General features: G+C 38.9%; 1 protein-coding gene across 1 annotated transcript in view; it reads right to left on the bottom strand.

Annotated features, from left to right (window-relative positions):
* The window catches only part of VIPR2 (vasoactive intestinal peptide receptor 2), a 146,044-nt gene that overhangs the window by 28,548 nt on the left and 95,407 nt on the right, over window positions 1–22,089 (bottom strand). The window contains exons 5-6 of the mRNA XM_078152529.1: window positions 9,954–10,051; window positions 1,660–1,801 (exon numbers count right to left, since the gene is read on the bottom strand). Of these exons, the coding sequence (XP_078008655.1) occupies window positions 1,660–1,801; window positions 9,954–10,051 (240 nt within the window). The remainder of the gene's footprint in view (window positions 1–1,659; window positions 1,802–9,953; window positions 10,052–22,089) is intronic.

The following is a 22,089-nucleotide window of genomic DNA, read 5'->3' as shown; positions in this document are numbered from 1 at the left end:
AAGGATACCTGAAGCGCTATGTGAACCAAGGGGAAAACAACACTGACAATGAAATGGGTGGAAAATACATCCAGTTTGGAGAAAGGATTCTTCCTCCTTACACTGAGGCTATGAGGATAAAAGGATTTAGTGTTAGAAGGGGCCATCTATGAAGTACCGTCCTGTATCTTAGCATAATAAAACCGCTTGGATACTTTATGTCATTATAGCTTGAACATGCTTTTTATTTATTTAAAATTTTAATTTTAATTTTATTTTTGCAAATAATGAGCATTTTAAAAAAAATCTCTGTCCCCCTCCCCCATGGGAGCTTGTGTCATAGTATAAGCTATTCTCATTTGCTTAATGATTCTAGTTCTGGTTTCTGGCAAGAGACAGTTACTCCTTGATGATTCTGTCCCCCTCCCTTCCCCGCCAGCAAGGAGTCAGAAGATTCAGAAAAATGGAAATTTCTTTGTGCTAGGATTCTCCACTGGAAGCTGTTACTAATCCCTTTCCCAATATGTCCCACCTCCACAGGTGCCATCCACTTATTAATAAGGAAAATGAAAAATAGATTATAGAGCTTTAAGGCTTGGCAGAGTGCTTTACATGTATTATCTTATTGGATCTTCCTTATGACACTGAAGTAGGTCTTATTATTATCCCCATTTTACTCATGAGAAAACTGAGGTTGAGAGAGGTTTAATAAATAACTCACCCAAGGTCATAGCTAATGACTTGCACTCAGATTTTCCTGACTTCAAATCTAGCACCCTTTCCACTATGCCATCTTGCATCAGGGATTAGACTGGCTTCAGTAGGACTGGCCCTGGCCACACCTGAACCATAGAAAAGTCTAGAAATAAGGGCAAGAATTTGCTTCATTGATCAGATGCCATTGCCATTGGCTCATATTTCTTCTCATTTTCAAGTCCTCAGACTCCCTAGCCCCCAACCACTTGTCTTGGATCATCAGATACCTTAGTTATGATCCTGTCCTGTGTCTTTTCAGACATTCTGCTATATTTTTTTTGTCTTTCGTGGTAGTGACCTCTAACTTGGCCTATCCTTCCAAATCTACATGTTTGCCTGCTGACTGTTCATCCTCTCTGTCATTGGCCTATGATAATGTCCTGGGCTCCTTGTCCTGGTCACTGGTGCTCAGCCAACTGTATCCTAGTACCATGATACTCTGCAATGATAAGAAGTCAAAATGGAGAGAAAGGAACAATTTTCATAATAATGCCGATGATGTAAAAGAAAACAGTGCTGAAAGACACCAGAGCTCTCATCAATGCAGTGACAAATCATGAATTCAGAGCATTGCAGTAAAACATGACTTTCTCTTCTCATCAGTGAGGAAGTAGACAATAGGTACAGAATGAGACATACTTTTTCAGTCTCGGCCAATGTTTTGAGTTACTTAGCTGTGCTTCTTTGTTAGAAGGGAGTGTTCTAGGGCAGGGGTAGAAGTTGTCATCGGAAAATGACAGTGATATAAAGAAAGGCTTCAATAAAAATTTTATTTTTTTTTAAATGGAGAGAAAGGAATCAATTTGGCACAAGGTTGTTCTGCTCCTCTTGGTGAACATTGTGGGCTTACCAGTGCTAATGTCTATAAAGTTAAGGAAGCAATTATGTGATTGTTAAGAACAGTCACAGAAGGGAAATCCTTACCCATGAAGATGCCTGGTCCAGACAGTGGAGAGCACTAGAGTTAGAATAAAGAATGTCATCCTTGACTAAAACAGAGATAGCTCTCAAGATGAAAGAGAGGAAAAGGTTCAAATGGATGTAATTCCTTGTACAGTGCAGTTTCCTAGAAGAGAGAAAAATTTAAATACCATATTTTAAACATCCTCAAGAATGAGGTATTTTAATAATTTGTCTATTATCATTTAATTTGGTCTCTTAAGTGAAACCAATTGGAAGCCAACAGCTCTTAGTTTCTCCATGTGCCTGGCATCAGCTTCACAAAGCAGATGAGAGAGTTAGACATTCAATTCATAATATTTTTTTGAGGATTTAAATTCCTCACTTCTGCAGTGCAATGTATAGCGTGCTGGATCTGGAGTGAGGAAGACCTAAATTCCTATCTGGCCTCAGACAGTGTCCATACACAACAACAACAATGATAATAATAATAATAATAATAATAATAATAATAACTAAGCTTTATGCAACCCTTACTATATGCCAGGCACTGTGCCAAGAGGTTTACAATTATTTCTTTTGTTCCTCACAACATCACTGGGAGGTAAATGCTATTATTATCTCCATTTTACAGATGAGGAAAGTGAGATAAACAGAAGTTAAGTCACTTACCCACAGTTATACAGCTTGTAAGTGTCTAAAGCCATATCTGAACTCAGGTCTTCATGACTCCAAGCCTAGTGCTCTAACCATTGTATTACCTAGCTGCCTCATAAGTCTTTTAACCTCTGTATGTCTCAGTATTCTCATTTATAAAATGGGGATAATAGCATCTTCCTCCCAGAGTTGCTGTTATAATCAAGTGTGACAATATTTGTTAAGTGCTTTGTAATCTTAACATGTGCTTTAAATTCTAGTTATTATTATCACAGTTGTTATCTACCATGCCTGTCTCTCAGTAAATTTTGTATCAGCTGACCAGCATTGAGTGCCTAGGCTCTGATTTTTCATCCTTGTCCTTTTTGGAGGCAGAAGAGATTTTGGGAGGCTGCATACATTCCTCCTTGATATTGTCCAATTCTCTTCATTTCTCTTGACATGAAAACATTTTCCAAGCAGGCAAACTTTCCCTTGCTAATTAATGTCTGGCTTCCAAGGTTTTGCCTAGACTTTTAATGGCTTAAACATTTGTTATATAACAGTAGTTGTCATTTAGTTATATTTTCCTTTGTCACACACACTAACCTAAAAATCTCTGAAATACAAACCACTGGCAGACTTTTTAAAAAAAATTATCATTACCAACAAAAGAAATGGTGCTCTTCATCAGAATGGAGTCCCCAGGACGCAAGCAAAATAACTCACCCCAGAACTGAACCCTGGAACTACAACTGGATTGATTGATAGGAGACATAGCTTTTCCCTATGGCTAATATGAAATGCATTTTGCATAATCTCCCACCAGTTTCATAATGACTCTGGTTATAACATTATACTCTTTATTTGCCTCATGTAAATCTCATGGTTTGGGTTTTTTCTCCCTACTAATTACAGATGGAAGATTTGTGCTTTCCTTCTGTTAATTGTTCTTACTTCTTGCTTTTGATAAAGTGCTGAGCACCACAGTAGAATAATACTGGAAGAGACCATAGAGGTCATCTGGTCCAACCTCTTCCTTTTAGAGGTGAAGAAACCAAGGCTCAGAAATGTTCAGTTCATTTCTCAAAGTCACACCGTAGAGCCAAGCCAGATCTAGAACCAGCATGAAGTAGTGTAGCAGCTCTCAAAGTGTGGTCTGCAGACCCCTGGGGCTCCCTGAGTTCTTTTAAGGGAACTTATAGGATCAAGACTATTTTCATAAAAATACTAAAACATTATATACCTATTAAAATACTCCTCCCTTTTCCAACTACTTATCTGTGTAAGGTTAGATTTTTTTTTTCATATATTTCCAACAAAACAAGAGATTGCAATAGATTGAATGTAGAAGAAGACTGTCTCCAGGTCTAACTTACCTTATCTTTAAAATGTGGGGGTTAGACTAAATGGTCTCTAAGGTCCCTTATAAATTCTATTACTATATAATCCAGAGAATAAATGGATTTGTAAAAATATATAAAATACTGCCATTTTTCTCACTGATTTTTTTTTATTTTGGAAAATATAATTATTTTTTGTAAAATGTGTTTTGTTAACCCAAATGAATTTATTATTTAAAGATTTAATTAAAATGTAATTAAATTAATTTAAAATTTAAAAAATTTTAAAATTTTAAAATGTAAATTTGAATTTAAAAATTGAATTTAAACAATTTTAAAGTTAAATGACAAAGAAAATTAAATTAAACTTTTAATTTAATTAAAAATTTAAATATAAATATTTAAAACTTTTATTTCTAATAAGGTAAATATTGGTAGCTATAACCCACATAAACAAAAGCTTTTTTGGGGGGGTCCTCAAAAATTTTAAGAGTATAAAGGGTCCTGAGACCAAAAAGTTAGATAACCATTGATTTAGTGGAAAAAATATCACATGGGGTATCAGAAAATCCAGCTCTGGCTCTAACTTACCGTGTGCTCATTTGGCAGGTCATTTAATCTCCCCAGATCAAATTTACTCTAACTTTAAAATGAGAGAGTTGGAGTAAATTGCCTCAAAGGTCCCTTAAATTTCTATTACTACACAACCCAGGTCTCCCAATTCTCAGACTAATGCTCTGTCCAGCACACCAAGTAGCTTTCAACCAATCTTCTCTTCATGGATTGCTGTGCTTCATTGATCTTCACTGAATGCAGCAAGAACTCATTTATATGACATTATTGATGAATGAATTGTCTCACAGAAGTGGATTTTTCAGATCGCTGAATTTTAACCATTGAATTGCTGGAATTTTAAATACTGTTTTTTATGTTAATATTTTAAAAATGTTTCTAAAAATATTTACACTTACCAGTTTCCACACAGGCTTAGTAAACAGTATATTGACCATAATTCGACCTTGGTTGAATGACTTGGAGTTATATTATTGTGCATATCAATGACAGTAGCTTAAAGCAGTTGAGGTTTGAATGCCTCTTCGTTCCTACACTCCAGAGTGATCCTAGCTAATCTGTGTCCTTAGAGATAGCTCTTTTATCTCTCTCTGGTGCTGTTAGAGTGTAGTTCTCATTACTCCTGTTGCCATTTCTACTCTTCACCATTTTTGCTGCCTGTTGTCCTTTTCCATGTTAAATCAGAATTTCTATTTTCTTCTGTCATATTGCTTTTTCTTGCTACTTTCTCATATTTTTTGGCTTTCCCTTGAGTGGGGCATACATCATTGTCTGGCAAGCCAGTGATAGTGTTTCTTTCCTTTTGGACAGCCAAATACCCAATCATAACCCTATGCACATAATCTTTCAGTCTGGAGAGCATTATTTTTGTTCTTCATTGCTCAGTGCTCTTTTTTTTCCTTTTTGAGTGTGATACTATTCTGACTAGGACAGGTTGGCCTCAAGGCTGAACTCCAGGGAAATGAATCTTTATTGTATAAAGTTAGAATAGTAAGAAGGCAATGCAGTTCAGCCTTGTGGAAGAAATAGAACAAATGTAGGCATGGTGCCACAAAAGGCCGCTGGTGTTCCCACATGAGTTCAGATGATGACTGATTGGCTGACATATTGATGATGATAGTAGCAATGGAATGACTGCTGACCTCACAATATTGCAGAGTGATTAAGAATGAAGAGAGAAAAAGGAGGGGTCAAGTAGGACCCTCATTGCAATGGATTCCCATGACTATAGTGGCATCTAGGTCTCTTGAGATTTTTCTTCTTGTGGGTGTCTTAGGTACTCTTGAGCTGATTATTAGTATCAAGTGAGGCATATATACACGAAGAGGCAGCTAGTTGGTTTGGTGGATAGAGTTCAAGGCTGGGACTCAAGACCTGAGTTCAAGTCCAGTCTCAGAAAATTGCTAACTGTGTGACCCTGGGCAAGTCACTTAACCTATTTGCCTCCATTTCCTTACCTGTAAAATGGGGCTAATAATAGTACACACCTCACAGGTTGCTTTGAGGATCAAATGAGATAATAATTGTAAAGAGCTTAAAACAATGCCCAGCACATCAGTGCTGTATAAATGCTTATTCCCTTCCCCTCAATGTCACAGACAGCTTCTAATACAAAGCCCAAATGGAATATTTCCCTTTAGAATCTAGATAGAATCTTGATAGAATCTAGTCTTTAGACGTTCCTATCTGTGCTTAGTGAATAGAGTCCTTGAACGTGATACATCCTCCTGAATGAGATTCACAACCACTCAAAGGAGTTCAGCCTAGCACCTTCAGGTTTGCAAAGTGCTTTAAAATACTATTTCATTCTCACAACAACCCTGGAGGATAGGTGCTATCATTGTCCCCGTTTTAGAGATGAGGAAACTGAGGCAGATAGAGGTTAAGTGAATCTCTCAGGGCCACACAACTTAGTAAGTGTCTGAGGTTGGATTCAAACTCAAGTCTTTTTACTGTACCAGGCTGATGAAGAATGACTGGGGAACTGGATGGAGAGCCCATCAGTTCCCATATCTTAGAGAGACAATGCAGAGGGACAACGATTAGGATTCAGAATTGGAAAGCAGAAATAAAGCAGAAGGACTGCATTGGAGAAGTTGCATGATGCTTTCAATGACCATAAGCTTCTCCCTGGAACAAAAAGTTGTCTTTTTTTTTAAACAACAATATTCTTCTAATGATGCTATCTGTCTCAGAATCATTGAATACCTCAGTCTCTGAAAAATCAAAATGGTAAGGACTCCTCAAAAAACATGGAATGACATATATGGTTATAAAGAGGCTCAAAAATAGGCCATGTGATGATATTTGATCAAGAAGATGTGGAAATATGTCATTTGTAAGCTTTATTACTAGAAAAAGAGATGGACCAGTCATATTGGAAGTAAGGGATAAAAGCATATGTGCTGTAATGGTATCCAAGCAACATAAAGAGACCTAGAGGGTGAACCTATCTCTCCCTCCCCCAACCTAAGCACACTGTGTGGAGCCTCTATATAGCATTTATTGGACAACACTGACAAAAGTGAAACAGATTGAGAACATAGGGGTAAAGCATGAGCTGAACGACTTGTAAGAATACCCACATTGGGGACAGCGTGGTTCCATTACTATTCTCTAGGTTTATAATGTCTGCCTATTTTGCTAGTAGGCTGGCTAGTTCTTTTCTAAGGAAGTGTTTCAGAAGACTGTCAAGGAGGGTGGGTGTTACTTGCATTTCTCTAAAGGTTTCCCTTGTGTCCATAACTCTGTTGTTGAACTCTACCGAGGTTCTGACATAGGACTGTTAGGAAGTTTCTTTGCGATGGCTCTGTGTCTCTAGGCTTAGAAACACTGATTTACTTGACAGTACCTTCTAAGAGCACGTTCTCCTTTCTGGGCTAGGGACATAAAATGTTGACTGATGATGAATATATTTGGGATTTCTACATGAGGAAGGCAGCATTGACATGGGGAAAAGAGAACTGCTTTTGGACTTGGATTCCAAAAGGACTTGGATTCAGGTACTATCTTTACCACTCATTACCTGTGAGATGGTGGGCAAGTCACTTAACTTCTCTTGTGTGGTCCCTTTAGGTTATAAATCTATGGTTCCCTATACATTCTAGAAAGTAGATATTACTATATTCTATTGGTTATAAGGCTCAACTTTTTGTATACTGCAACAACCTTCAGGAGAGAGACAGCTAGAAAGAACATTGGCTTTTGGAGTCATAGGATCTGCATTTGTAACCTACCTCTGTCATTCTCTGTCATCACCTATGTGATCTTAGTCATGTAATATCTTTAGTCTCAGTTTTCTCATATGTGAGAGGAGAGGGTTGAATTAGATGACCTCTGAGGTCCATTGCCCCTCTGTATCTATTATCCTAAGAGTCTAAGACTATAAACCTGTGATTCATTACAGCCACTCCAACTTCATGTTCTCAATCTATGAAATGGATTTGCCCCTTCCCCAGTTCACAGGGATATTGTGCACACTAACTGGGTGATGCTTGCAAATGGCTCAGTGCTCTTTGAACAGACATGTCAAGCAAATGAAACACGTTATATGTGTAATTGGGATTTGTGTGATTGGACTGATCTTCACATCACTCTGGGAAGTTTGGACAGAGGAGTTAGTTACATGTGATTGAGGGGGAAAAAAGGAGCAGTAGAATGGTTCTATGGTTGAGATTCCGGGAGTGAAGTGGTAGAGTCCAGAATGGTACTTGGCTGTCTGGCTGTTCTGTTATTCATCAGCAATGTAAGCTCCTGTACTGTTGGTTAAACTTCAACAAGCACAGAAAGTTCCTTTTATAAACTGAGTGCTTCAGGCAGGTGACTGTGACCTGCGTTTGGAGGGAGTCGTGTCTGATATCAAGTGAAGCAAATTTGTATTCACTTAGTGCATGAATGAACAAGCTTACAGGACCTCCTCAATTGCTATCAGGTCAGCTAGTTAAGTAGGTCACTGAGCTCAAACTTGAGGGAAATCGATTAATGCCAGGAATTTGGATTCTCTGATGATATTCTCTCTGTCTCAAATCCTCATATTCACATTTACTTCACATTCTGTAACATGTATCTCCAACCTAAATGGTACCGACTCAGAGACAGAGTCACAGGAAGGGAAGTAGCTTGAGAATATTTCTCAAAAGGTATTTAAGGTCAACTACCTGATAAAGCTGGAATCCCTGAAAAATCAAAAGTAGTACTGAATCATACTTTAGTTCCTGCGCTTCTATTTTTGGAAGATAATCCACTGATCACATGGCCAGCTTTATTTGATATGTTTGTCAGTGCGGGAAGAATATTCTAGTAAAATCTGAATGATTAGTACACTTGGTTGGAATTCATTGCTAATGAGACGTAAGTTTGGGTTCAGTACACAGATGATCTAATTAGCTTGTAGAACTTCTGTTCTGTGATGGTAGTCTATATCATTGATCCTGACTAGTCACAGGAAAGTACCATTGAAAGAGGAATTAGTTTGGATTCAGAGGATCCAGATTTGAATTGGGAAATTCATTTCACATCCCTGAGACCCATCTCTAAAATGAATTTCCTCAGTCTTTTCATCTGCAAACTGAGGAGATTTTACCAGAAGACCTCTGACATTCTTTCCACCATTAAATCTGGGATCTTGAAAATATGTGTCACTTGTCACAAGGATGGCCTATTAAGAAAATATGGTTGGCTTATGCCAAATATGCCAAATCTCTTTCTACTATTGGAAAAACAGCTCAGGGTATATGCCCAAACAGCTTAGAAGCTTGTTAACGGCAAAGTCTGAGTCACCCCTTTTGTGTTCCCCAAAGGGCAGATATCTATTTGCCTCTCTTCTCCCTTCATATCTCTCTCTCTCTCCTTCCCTCTCTTTTCCTCTCTCTCTCTCTCTCTTCCCTTATCTTCCCCTTCTTTCCCCCTCTTTTGATCTGTCTTCCCCTTTCTCTTTCCCTTTTTCTCTTCTCCCTCCCTCCCCCTTTCTCTTCCCCTCTCTCTTTTCTCTTTCTTCTCTCTTTCTCCCCTGCGTCCATCTTTTCTCTTTTCCTTTTTTCTTTATCCTTTTTCTTTCTCCATCCCTCTCCTTTCCCTCCTTCCCTCCCTTCCTCTTTCTCTTCCTCCTTTGCTCTCTTTGCACCCCATTTTATGATTTCACCAGTATAGAAAACTCTACCTAATGAAGATAGGCAACTCATCTTTACCATATAGCATTAGACAGTTTCTCAATATTAGATGCTCAATAGTTTTTGAATTGAATGTCCTATTAAAAGTGAGCCTATAGCATCATTTTTAATAATGATACTAATTCACAATCAAAGGGCACTTTGAGGTTCAGAAAGTGCTTTTCTTACAACAACTTCTGAGGCAAGTAGTATAATTAACCTCATTTTACAGCTGAGGAAACTAAGGCTCAGAAATAAAGAGTGACTTGTCTAAGGTCACAAAGCTAATAAGCGTCTGAGCTGAGATTCCAGTGCAGATTTTGGACACTCCAAATTATTGTTCTTTCTATTTTCTTTGAAAAAGACAGTGTGCTAAAATGGGGGTGAGAAGAAGTTAGCAATGTATTTTGGTCTAGCGCTGAGGTATATGAAGAACCATCTGTTCAGAATTTTATGAGGATGCTTTGCAATCTTAGCTGACATGCACTATTCTCCCCAGGGAAAGAGGCATTGGACATGGGAATGGGTGTTTCCTAGTTTCTTTTTATATTCACGGATATGTAAACCTGAGAAGTCACCAACCCCTGCTTTCTCCCACTTGTTTGCACCCTCTCCTTACCTGAATAGACAAAGAATTATACTTCCAGTTGTCAGAGCAATCAGAGAGACGCTGTATCCCAGGGTATAAATTGCCTTCACCAGGATATAAAAAGTGATCTAAGAAGAGAAAAATTATTAATAAATTCTTAGTGAGAAACATAAAGAATAAGACTCCTGGGGTCAGTCTTTCTCTTAGTTGTCAAACATGAATGTAGGCCCACAGAACAATCAGCACTGTTGCACCAGAGTAAAGAGGTTTTGTTCAGTCGTCCCCACTTGTTGCTGTATGAGGTTTCCTTGGCAAAGATACTGGAATGGTTTCTCTAGTGGATTAAGACAAGCAGAGGCTAAGTGACGTGCCCAGGGTCACATAAGTAGTGAGTGTCTGAGGTCATCTTTGAACTCAGATCTTCCTGACTCCAGGACCAGTGCCATACCCACTGAACCACCTAGCTTCCTCCAGAGGGAGAAGGGGGGTTATGTTGAATTAGCACATGGCTGCCTTAAAAGAAAGCAGTATGATAAGAGTAGAAACAGTGCTGGATTGGCAACAGAGGTTTGAATTAGGAAATTAATTTCACCTCCCTGAGACTCATCAGGGAAATAAATTACCTCAGTTTCCTCATCTGCAAAATGAGGTTGTATTAGATGACCTCTAAGGGTCTTTTCAGATTTAAATCTATGAGTCTTGGATTTTGAAAATGTGTGCTTTTTGTCACAAGGATCGTCTTGTTGAGAAAATGAAGATGGCTAAACACCACGTTCAAATCTGAGCTCTTCAACTTACCAGGGAGAATCATGTTGACACTAACTTATCCCCTCTCTTTCAAATGAGCATGGAGTTTGGAGGTCATTCAGTCTCAACTCCCTCATGTCAGAAATGAGGAAACAGAGACCCCGAGAGGTGAAGTGATGTATTCCCAAGTCGAAGGTCTCACAGGAAGTCAGAGCGAGGGTTTAAATCCAAATAGGTCCTGTAGCTCCAAACCTAGTGCTCTTTCCACTAAATCACAAATTCCTTTCTTTGGCCTTTGAGATTTATTTCCATCATCTGGTTGCATAGCCCTTAGCTCTTCTCTGTGTCACACTGTGAGGCAGCTAGGTGGTGCAGCAGACAGAGTTATGGGCTTGCAGTCAGGAAGAGCTGAGTTCAAATTCAGCCTCAGACACTTCCTAGCTGTGTGACCTTGGGTAAATCACTTAACCTTGTTTGCCTCATTTTCTTCATCTGTAAAATGTGCCAGAGAAGGAAATGGCAAACCATTCCCGTATCTTTGCCAAGGAAACCCCCAAAAAATGGGTCACAAAGAGTCAGAAACAACTGAAAAGTGACTAAACAACAACAGTAATGTCAGACTGTAAGGTATCCTGTCATTGTTGCTACCATTCTTATTTCCCATAATTCTTTTCTAGTGATCTTCCACTGTAACCAAGCTAACTTGCTTGTCATCCTTGGTCTCCCGATCTTTGCAGGTGCTATTTCCTCCACTTGGGATACAATTCCATATCCTTTCCAGTAATCTATACCCTTCACTGCTATTACATCTAAGTCCAAAATTCATCCCTTTTACTAAATCTTCGATCATTGATTCCATTTAATTGTATGGGTTTGTTTCTTCCCTCATCACATCCATACTTAGAATGTGCTATGTTATTAATTATTGGTTATTAAGATGTAGCTGTGCAAGTATTTCCCATAGGTGTTCAGCTGTTTGGTGTTGCTTTTCTGTCTTCCTTGCTAGATGGATAGCATTTATAGGGTAGAGATCATGTCTTCTGTTTTCCCATTTATTCCTACAGAGCCAGGTGCACACATAGCTGTGCAGTACACACAGTAGGTGCTGAGACTACTTGTGCTCATAAGTTGATTTGACACCATTGCCTATTCAGAGCAAATGTGGAGAAAGCTGTTTTACTTCAATAAATTTTAAAGCTAGACTGAGAAACGGCCTGATTGAAGAACTCTTTAAGCATACTTCTATTGAGCATCCGTGGTAGTATTTTTTAAAACACACAAGCACCAGCAGAATCCCTGAATGTGTCATAGTAAAGAAGACAAACCTGTGGTGGAAGCTGTTCGCAGTTTTGTGTGTGTGTGTGTGTGTGTGTGTGTGTGTGTTGGGTTCCATTTGGGAAAGAGAATGGAATAACTCTTCTGAGTCCAAGATGCAGGATGCATTGGGCATCTCAGTTGGGTTTTCTTTGATCTTATTACTTTAAACATCACTTGGCCTTGCATAGAAAACTTAACTTTCTTCATAGTTGATATCATATGATAATGAAGACATAAAGAAAAGCAAGCAATGCATGTCTACATTATATCAAACATCCAGCCAAAGACTTTAAAATCTATATATCTGTATGCATTAGCACCGAATTTTCGGATTTTTGGCTGAAATGTTTAGCTTCGATTGGGATGTCTGTCATCATTCATTCATTCATTCAACAATCAACATTCATTTGTTAAGCTACTACTTTGCATCAGTTGTGTACTAGATGCTGAGGACATAAATATAAAAATGATATATTCCTTTCCCTTAAGGAGCTTACATTCTAAAGGAGGAGATACAACACATGCATATGTAACAGGGGGTAAACAACAGACCCTCCTGGCCCCCTTAGGATGGAACATAGCTCATGGAATGTTGACCCTGTACCTTGGTTACTTCTGGGGAAACATGGCTCAGTACTGAAAGGACATGACACTTTGGCTTATGTAACAGGGCTGGGAGATGACCATGGAACTATCCAGAGTTTGGAACTTGCTAGTGTGAAATCCTTTCATCATCAAGTCACATTTTCTTGGAAGTAACAAGGATGCTGGGTCAGCACAACAAGGGGAATACTCTATCCAATCAAAGTAGACCAGGGGGCTTGCTATTTGCAGATCATTAATGCTCAGATAGATAAATGCAAAGTATATGCAAAATAATACAAAGTAATTTCAAGAGGCTAAGGACCTTAATAACGGAGAAAGAATGGTCTCACACACTGTAGGAGATAGTATCTGGCCTATATATTAAAGGAAATAGGAATTTAAAGAGTAGAAGTGAAGAGGGAGTGGATTACAGATACGCAGGGTCACAGGGGGTGGAAGTAACATTTGTGTAAAGACACAGAGGTGGGAGATGGAATGTCATGTGCAGAGAGGGTGTAGCAAAGAAGTCTGATGGAAAGAGAGAATGCACAAATTCTCTACAGGCATAAGCGTGGGTGCTACAAGTTCCATGGAAGACAAGTAGGACAAGGGATATCTAGAGTGAAATGAAATGGCTGGATTAGCTGATCTCAGGACTCAGTTTAATTTTGTAGCTGGGATTTTGGCAAGATGAAAATGAATGCTATATGAAACAAAACATTCTACAAATGCAATATAATAAGTGCACTCAAGTTAAAAGTCTAAGGAAAATAAATTGCCTTGTGTTAGCAGCCAGATCTGAAGTGGACTTGATACAAATGGCACAGGGCCCAGTTTACAGCAGGATGAGGGACTACATAGGTCTGGAATATTCCAAGTGCTGACATTGAGAACCTTGCACTAATGTAGATGTCTGGACACATCTCTTCTCACCTCTCCCCTGCTTTATGCTGGTATGGACCTAGCTTTAATACAATACTCAAGACTTGGGCAAGACTAGATCTATATTTTGGTCCAGTATAGCCTTGTCCAGACTTATCTCCAACTCAGAGAAATCCTAGTTGGCCATTGAGGGTCCATCTATTGAAACCTACTCAGGCACATTTGTTCAGTTAGTTCTATTTAAATCATTTCTGCAGCAGTATAAAATATGTGTATCATGATATAATTATAGAAGGTGAACAGAAATTATGTTTGGATGGAAGTAAGTTCTTCTCTGTACGCTTTCTTTCATCTTCACAAGCTCACATCTTATTCAGCAACCCTGAGCAGGGACTTGCAAATCTAAGGAAAGGTAGATAGTTTTCTTCTTACCTATCCTCAGAGGTATAGTAGGCTAGACACAGTAATGGGAGGAAAGAAAGGGGACTGTGTACTTCAAGGGAATTTCTTTGGGGCTGTGCGCTTTCTTGGAAAATCTGGGTAGGCAGATACTGAGGAAAAGAAGTCTGACCTAGCAGAGCCTAAAGAACCAGGACCTTTTGTATCATCATTGTCATCATCATTACCAGTAACAAACATTTATATAGCACCTATTATGTTCCAGATTCTGTGCTGAACACTTTATAAACATTATCTCATATGATCCTCACAACATCCCTATGAGGAAAATGCTGTTATTATCCTCATTTTACAGATGAGGAAACTGAGGCAAAGAGAGGTTAAAAATCTGTGTGCAGAATCACACAGCCAGTTAAGTGTCTAAGGCTGGACTTGAACTCCAGTTTTGGCATGCTGTCCACTGTGCCACTTAACCTCTCTGGACCTCAGTTCTCTCACCTGGAAAATGAGAAGGTTGAGCTCATCAACCACCAGAATCCTTTTTGTCCTTGCGCTGAAAGAATTATGACATCGTAAGTACCTAAATTCTTATCAGGCAAAGCCTTGGGTGTTGGATTCACTGTGGAAATGTCTGGCTCTCACTAGCCACTTTTTGGCTTTCTATCATGGCCAGAGTACTCCACAAAAATCACTGGACATGAAAAGGGACATGGAATGTGATCCTAATGAGTATGCAGAAAAAACTACTGAGATCAACCAAGTAAGCAACAAAGCCTTATTCTGCCCTTACTACATTATGCTAGGCACAGATGTACTGTGACACTGAGAGATAAAGAGGCAACTATTGAGCACCTATTATTCCTTTCTTGTAAAAGCTATGAGTCTACTAGGTCTGCTTAATGGAGAGAAGAGAATAGGGAGGTCCCTAAAGAAGACCTTCCTAACTGAGGGAATGAGAAACAGATGAGTGCTAGACCTCAATAATAAAATGGTGTGTATAGAAACTTTTGGGGAGACACTGAAGTTAGGTGGAGCACTTGGCCTGGAGTGTGAAAGACTCCTCCTAGGTTCAAATCTGGCCTCAGACACTCATGAGCTGGGTGACTCTGGGCAAATCACGTCACCCTGTTTGCCTCAGTTCCCCCTCTGTAAAATGAGCTGGTGAAGGAAATGGCAAACCACTCCAGTATCTTTGTCCAAAAAACCCCAAATGGGGTACAAAGAGTCAGGCATGGCTGAAACAACATGACAACAAGAGCAACAGCAGTGCATGAGGAAAGAACCAGGAAAGGTATCTAGGAAGGAAGCTCCGTAAAACAGATCCAATCCTCTTAACATTTCTGTGAATTAAAGTCAGAGAATATAAGAACTAGAACTGAGCTCAGAAATGATCTAGTCCAACCCTAGTATTTTCCAGGTGAGGAAACCAAGTTACAGAGAGGTGAGATTGTAGAGCAGGATACTGGGGGACCTGGGGAAGTGTGTGTTAATCCCCCCCCCCAGAGCACTGGGGATTGTTCTGAGCAGATGAAGTTAGGGTTCAGACCTGGAAGCAGTTTGGGTTAACATTTTCCCTGGGGGGGGGTCAAGTTGGGACTCATATGAGGACCCTTCATGCAAGAAAAGTATAATGGTGGTTTTTAGGACTTTAGTGGAAAGCTCCTGAGACCTCCCGGAACTTGCTTGTGGACTGATTTTTCTCTCTTTGCCAGCAGTTCTTACTGGCTTTTATCTTTGTGAACTTCTTGGAATGTGATTTTAGTAAAAGGGCTATTTGATTAAGTCCTTGGGCTCTAAGTGATGCATTAGGCCTGATGTGGGCTCCAGATTGCTTTGATAATAAGTGGCAGTTAGGATATGCACTGCCGCTGCCTTTGCTTTCAGCCACCTAACTTCAAAATCTCATAGGCCTCAGTGCCTTCAGATAACATTTGGATCTAGCCCAATTTGGTCACAGCAAGACCTGCATTATAGAAACCCATGCATCTCCTCCATTTTGTCACAGAATTGCAGAGCTTTACTGAGTGGGAAGGGACCTCAGTGGCCATCTAGTTCAACCAATTCCAGGAGAGAAATACCCACTAGAACATACCTGATAAGTGGTAGGCCTCTGCTTGAAAATCATGGCCACCCATTCCACTTTGGGCGGCTCTAAATGGGAGATGTCCTCCTTGACATCAGGCCTGAATTTGCTTCTTAGTAATTTCTACATTCCCCCTCCAAGTGACAGCCCGTCAGATACCTGAAGGTCATTATTACATCATCCCTTTTGATTCTTCTTTTCTCCAGGCTAAACATACCCAATTCCTTCAACCTATTTTCACATAACATGGACTTGTGAGTAGTATGAGCTGTCCCACTGGGGAACCAACTGGCCAGTTCCAGTTGGGCCACTCAGCAACTTCTTCCTCTTCTCTTTCCTCTCCCTTCTTCCTTCTTTTCCTTCTGTCCATGTATGGAAAGAACCTGGGATTTTGGATTTCTCTAGCATGGGGAATTCCTCATATGGGAACTCATTCCATCTACGATAATCTATCTGACCCACATAGATCTTGAGTCAGTAGAGGTTAAGGGACATGAAGTCACATAACTAGTGTCAGCGGCTGAATATGAATACAGGTTAAATCTGGCATCACATTCATTGTGCCCTTCTAATATGCACCTCATATGTGCTTTAACAGGGCAGCTAGGTGGCACAGTGATAGAGTGACAGACCTGGAGTCAGGAAGACTCAGTCTCCTGAGTTCTAATATGTCCTCAGACACTTATAAGCTGTGTGACCCTGGACAAGCCACTTAACTCTGTTTGCCCCAGTTGCATCTGTAAAATGAGCTGGAGAAAGAAATGGCAAACCACTCTAGTATCTTTGCTGAGAAAACTCCATATGGGGTCACAAAGAGTTGGGCACGACTAAAACAACAAATGTTCTTCAATAAATAGTTAGCAAAATGAATTGAATCAGGATCTCTCTGTCTCTTTCTGTCTCTGTCTCTCTCTTTCTCCCCCTCCCTTCCCTTCCCTAAACCACCCCTGAAAGCACAGAGATCTACTTGACTCTTAGACAGATATTCAAAAGGCAGTCATTGGGAATAATATTCATCTGCTGATTTCCTTCAGTGCTTTGATGTGATGATCTCTTCCAGCAGGAAGGGGAAAAACAGAAATCATTACAGTTATTGTTGATCTTAAGTATTCATAACAGCTCTGATCATTACCATAGTATTATGAAGAGAGTAATTTCTGACTTCAAAGGAGAAGCAAGCATGCTGTGGGATTGTCTGCATTTGGTCAAAGCAACCAAGCAGCTGCAACCTTAGAGGAAGTCTGGGTTATTCCAGAAGTTAATTCTGGCATTGAGTTTTGAATAGGAAAGTTCACGACTTTAGTTCTTGAATTGAAGGTATAATGACAGTATTATCTCCATAATGATAACGATAATGATACCAGACATTTAACACTTGCAAAGTGCTTTACATTCTCATACATTAAAACATTTTGATAGATGGATATTTTAGGTAGTTCGTGGCTTAGTCATTTAGTCATGTCTGCCTCTTTGTGACCCCATGGACCATACTGTCAATGAGGTTTTCTTGCCAAAGATACTGCAGTGGTTTGCCATTTCTTTCTCCGGTGGATTAAGGCAAATTGAGATTAAGTGACTTGCCCAAAGCTCGTAAGTGTCTGAGGCCGTATTTGAACTCAGGTCGTCCTGATGCCAGACCCAAAACTCTGTTGGGAGAGACATCTAGCTGCTTACTTTAGGTATTACCATCCCCATTTTACAGATTAGAAAACTGAAATCCAGAAAAGTTAAGTGACTTGTTAAATGATGCAGCTAGTAAGGATTTGAACTCACATCTGTCTTGACTCTGAAGTCAATAATACCTTTTCCTTTGTGACTAAAATCAATTTTATTTATTTACTTACTTAATTATGTGATTGGAGCTGACTTCAATATTTTTAAAAATTAATTAATTAATTTTTAGTTTTCAACATTTACTTCCACGAGATTTTGAGTTCCAAGTTTTCTCCCCATCTCATTTCTTCCGCCCGCCAAAATTAATTTTATTGATGTTACCTTTTGTATTTATATCACAGTTATTTCTAGAAATACCACCTCCTGCTGGGCATGTTGGTATGTACTTATACCCCCTGCTACCAGGAGGCTGAGGCAGGTAGATTGTTTGAATTTGGGAATTCTGAAGTACCAAGTAAATCCTGCACCAATATTGTAAAATTGTGGGAGCCAGGACCATCAGGCTGTGTAACAAGGGGTAAGCCAGCTCCCAGCCATACCAGAGCAGGTCAGAACTTCCATGCAGATTAGCAACAACGGGGTTAGGCTATGAGGGGCTGCTTGCTTTCAGCCTGAGTGAGATGAGAAGGCCCAGAAGAAAGAGAGAGACAGAGACAGAGAGACAGAGAGACAGACAGAGACAGAGATAGAGAGACAGAGAAGAAATACTACCTTTTACCTGTGACCCTACCTCCTTTACCAAATTGAACCTGATTTGTAAATAAGAAAAACAGGTTAGCAAAACCAACTGATACCAGTCTTATAATACACACCATTCTGCCTTACTAGTCTCCCATATCTCTATCAAGGGGAGGAAAGTCTATTTCATTATTTTTTTCAGGTACCATTGCTGCTTTTAGTGACCTTTTTTATGCTGTTGTAAATACATACATACATATATATATGTATGTATGTATGTATGTATATTTCTTAGTATCTATTTGTACTAATCTTCCCAAGTTTTTCTGAATTCTTCATATTTCTTCCTGAACAATAAGAAAAATAATAAAAATATTGTATAACATCCACAAGTAATAATTGATTCAGCCATTTCCTTTGCTGAGATGTTGGCAATGTTGAATACAGACAAGCTAGATATGTTACATCTCACCTTGTTTTCTTACGGAGTGGAAGCAGAATATCCCAAAATCCAGGGCCATCTAATGACCAGCAACAGAAGCAATATGCTACAGTCAGGAAGAAATGGCAGGATTCTGGACCACGTCCAGGACCCAAGCCTTACAGGCCAGAATTGGCCCCAGTGTATCAGAGAAGCTCAATCATCTTGTTCGAAGTGATTCCCTTCTCTGTGCTTCGATGATGACTTCTTTAAGGTCGAAATGGGCCTTTCAAACAAATGATGTAATTATTCTGAAAAGAACCAGGTTTGTCACTTCCAAGATCAAGTTATGTTACAATTTGACTGCAAGCAGGAAGTGGATGAAATGTTAGTTCCAAAAATTCCCCGTTGAGTCCTTTATTCTCAGTCCTCCCATTTATTTTCTGTGCTGATGATTCTCTTGTTGGCTGAGGCCCTGTTAAACATCTTTCGCTGTTCTCTACACTCAAATGACTCCATCAATTACTGTTTCTTGTACATCTTAGGTTTATATGCACTTCGGTGGAGTAGGACCCAGGTGCAAGCTATTGAGGATGATGGTGGAGGCAGCAACTTTCCATCATGTAGAAGGAACTGAGACAAATATTTTAGTGGACAAGAGACATTTTGCTAGCCAGGACACAGTCCATTAATAAAACAGTGTATAAACTCTATTTAAAGCCAAATTCCCTCTTCCTATCCTAAGCCAGTCTTCTCACTGTTTCTTAGGTGTATCTATCATCTAAGGGTGTGATCTCTGGCCTCAATAAGATTACATTCTATTCTTCCTTATCTCTAGGAATCTGGTTTCTTTCCTTCAAAATTGAACCATGTCTTCCATAGTGTGATCACCTTAGATGGACATCTTCTATTCCTCCTCCAATTACCTAGACCACTCTATCTTGTAGATATCATAGGATGATGGGTAAAGAGCTATTAGAAGGGATGTATTCTTTCTTTCTTTCTTCTTCTTCTTCTTTTTTTTTTTTGCTTTTTTTTGGTGAGGCAATCGGGGTTAAGTGACTTGCCCAGGGTCACACAGCTAGTAAGTTTCAAGTGTCTGAGGCTGGATTTGAACTCAGGTCCTCCTAACTCCAGGGCCGGAGCTCTATCCACTGCCCCAGGATGTATTATTTCAATAACTCTTTGGCATAACAAGAAATTACTCTCAAAGTTTGTGCTGAATTTAATGTTCAGTTTTGACCCACTTAAGATCCTAACTGTATTGTATTGTATCCTACCCGTATAGAAAATATTTTCTTTTTAAGACTACCTAGACAGGATTTTATTTTCCTTGAAAAAACAAAGAAGAATCAAAAATCAGGTAGAACTCACTAGTTTCTATTTTACTTCATTGACTGATTGAATGATCCATTCACTAACAGGATGGTCCTGAGGAAAGTGCTTTGTATACCTTAAAGGGCCATATAAGTGAGTTACCATCAATAATTCATTCATTCATTTATTTATCCTTTGTTCAGTGCCATATATATATCAAGCATTTAATCTCTGTTCAGAGAATCAAAGATTCCTATATTGAGAGTTAGAAGGGAATTTAGAAATCACCTAGTTCAACCCCTTCATTTTATATATGAGAAAACCAAGGCTGAGGAGGGGTAGGAGTGTTGAATGACTTGCTCATGGTTGCTCAGCCAGTAAATGTCAAAGGCAGGATTTGAACCCAAGTTTTCCTAATTCCAGGTCCAGTCCTTTAACCACCATGCCACATACTGAATTGAATGGAATGCATTCACTCAAGCATTGCTTTAGTGAGTATTATGTATAAGTTGCTTTCAGCAATGTGGTATGGCCCATTCTTTCATTAAACTTTCTTTTCTCAAAGTAACCCTTTAATGCGCTCTCTCTCTCTCTCTCTCTCTCTCTCTCTCTCTCTCTCTCTCTCTCTCCTCTCTATCTTAATATGAATATGTCTATACTTGTTTCTATATACACATACACATATATATATATGTATATACATGCAAGTAGGTATACTTTTCTGCATTCAGATGTTCCTTTATACAACAAATATATTCTTTAAAGGTTGTGAAATGAATTTTTATAAAAAACATCTATTTCAAATGCCCTAGGGAAGCTTTTTTTTTTTAAGGAACCCTGCAGTGTATTCTTCTGTAAAATTTAGGATCCTTTGTAGTGATCCCGTAATTCATCTCTTTTGTAAGTTCAGACTCTTTTAAAGTAGAATAGAGTTTTCTTAAAGAGGAGAAGCACATAAGATTTACACGTTGTCTTTGCCCTGAAAGCCAAATGGATTTCCACTAACAGAAAACAGCTATTTCTATTAAACTCAGATTGATGTGAGTTTTATATGCAATCTTTTCCCTTCCTTCCCATTTTCTAGAAAAAGCTTAAAAATGGACACAGTTTCTGAAGGTTCTTTCTATAGGGTCCATTGCAAAGCTGATTTTGGATAGAACTAAAAAAATGAAACAAAATGAGAATAGATTGGATAAAAGAGAACAATTGCATCTTTTTTTTTTAACCAAGGCACTTGTAAGATCTACTATAGTTTGGTATTATCTTCTCTGTCTTCTCTTTCCTGCCTGCCCCCATCCCCACCCCACCCCGTAGGAGAGAGTCTTTCTGGGTTGTTTTAAATGTGCCCCCCCCCCATTTTGCAAGATCACTTTTTCTAGAATCCGAATGTAATTGAGAAGACCATGCCAACAATTAGCCTCTGTATCCATTATATGGTGCATTGTTTTGAAGATTCCTCACTATAAGTTGATTGTATGTGTATGACTACATGCATTTCATATGAAATCTTTACTACTGAATGTATACATGGATTTTAAATTTTATAGACGTTTCCACTGCAGAGTTCCTTTAAATAGTCAACTTCCTTATGCCTTTTATGGTTGATTTATTTTTTGCAAGCTTTTTAGGAATACTTGTGAAACATCTGAATATATGCAAATATCCCCAATTACATATATGTATGCATATATATAGTGACTATACATGAAGCATATATGAAGAGAGAGAAAGAGAAAGGGAGAGAATGAGAGAGAAAGGAGAATGAAGAGTGGGTTATTTTAAACATATGTGAATGTATATATACACATACATATATGTATGTGTATATATACATATACATACATACACATGCACACACACACTATATACACACACACACACACACACACATATATATATACATATACACAATTGCTCCAAGTCCCAATGACATGATTTTCATAGTTTAACTAAGGTAGCTATAAAGAAGGAAATAGAAGGTCAAAAGCACTTGGTTTGCCCATAGAAAATTGACATGTCATTACCCACTGATAGGTCTCTTTTCCTCTGTACAACCTGTCTTT

The sequence above is a fragment of the Phascolarctos cinereus genome, unplaced genomic scaffold (assembly GCF_003287225.1).
Source record: "Phascolarctos cinereus isolate Bilbo 61053 unplaced genomic scaffold, phaCin_HiC Scaffold_1;HRSCAF=81, whole genome shotgun sequence".
NCBI classification, from domain to species: Eukaryota; Metazoa; Chordata; class Mammalia; order Diprotodontia; family Phascolarctidae; genus Phascolarctos; species Phascolarctos cinereus.
The sequence above is the reverse complement of the archived record's forward strand: the minus strand, read 5'-3'. Positions and strand labels throughout refer to the sequence as shown.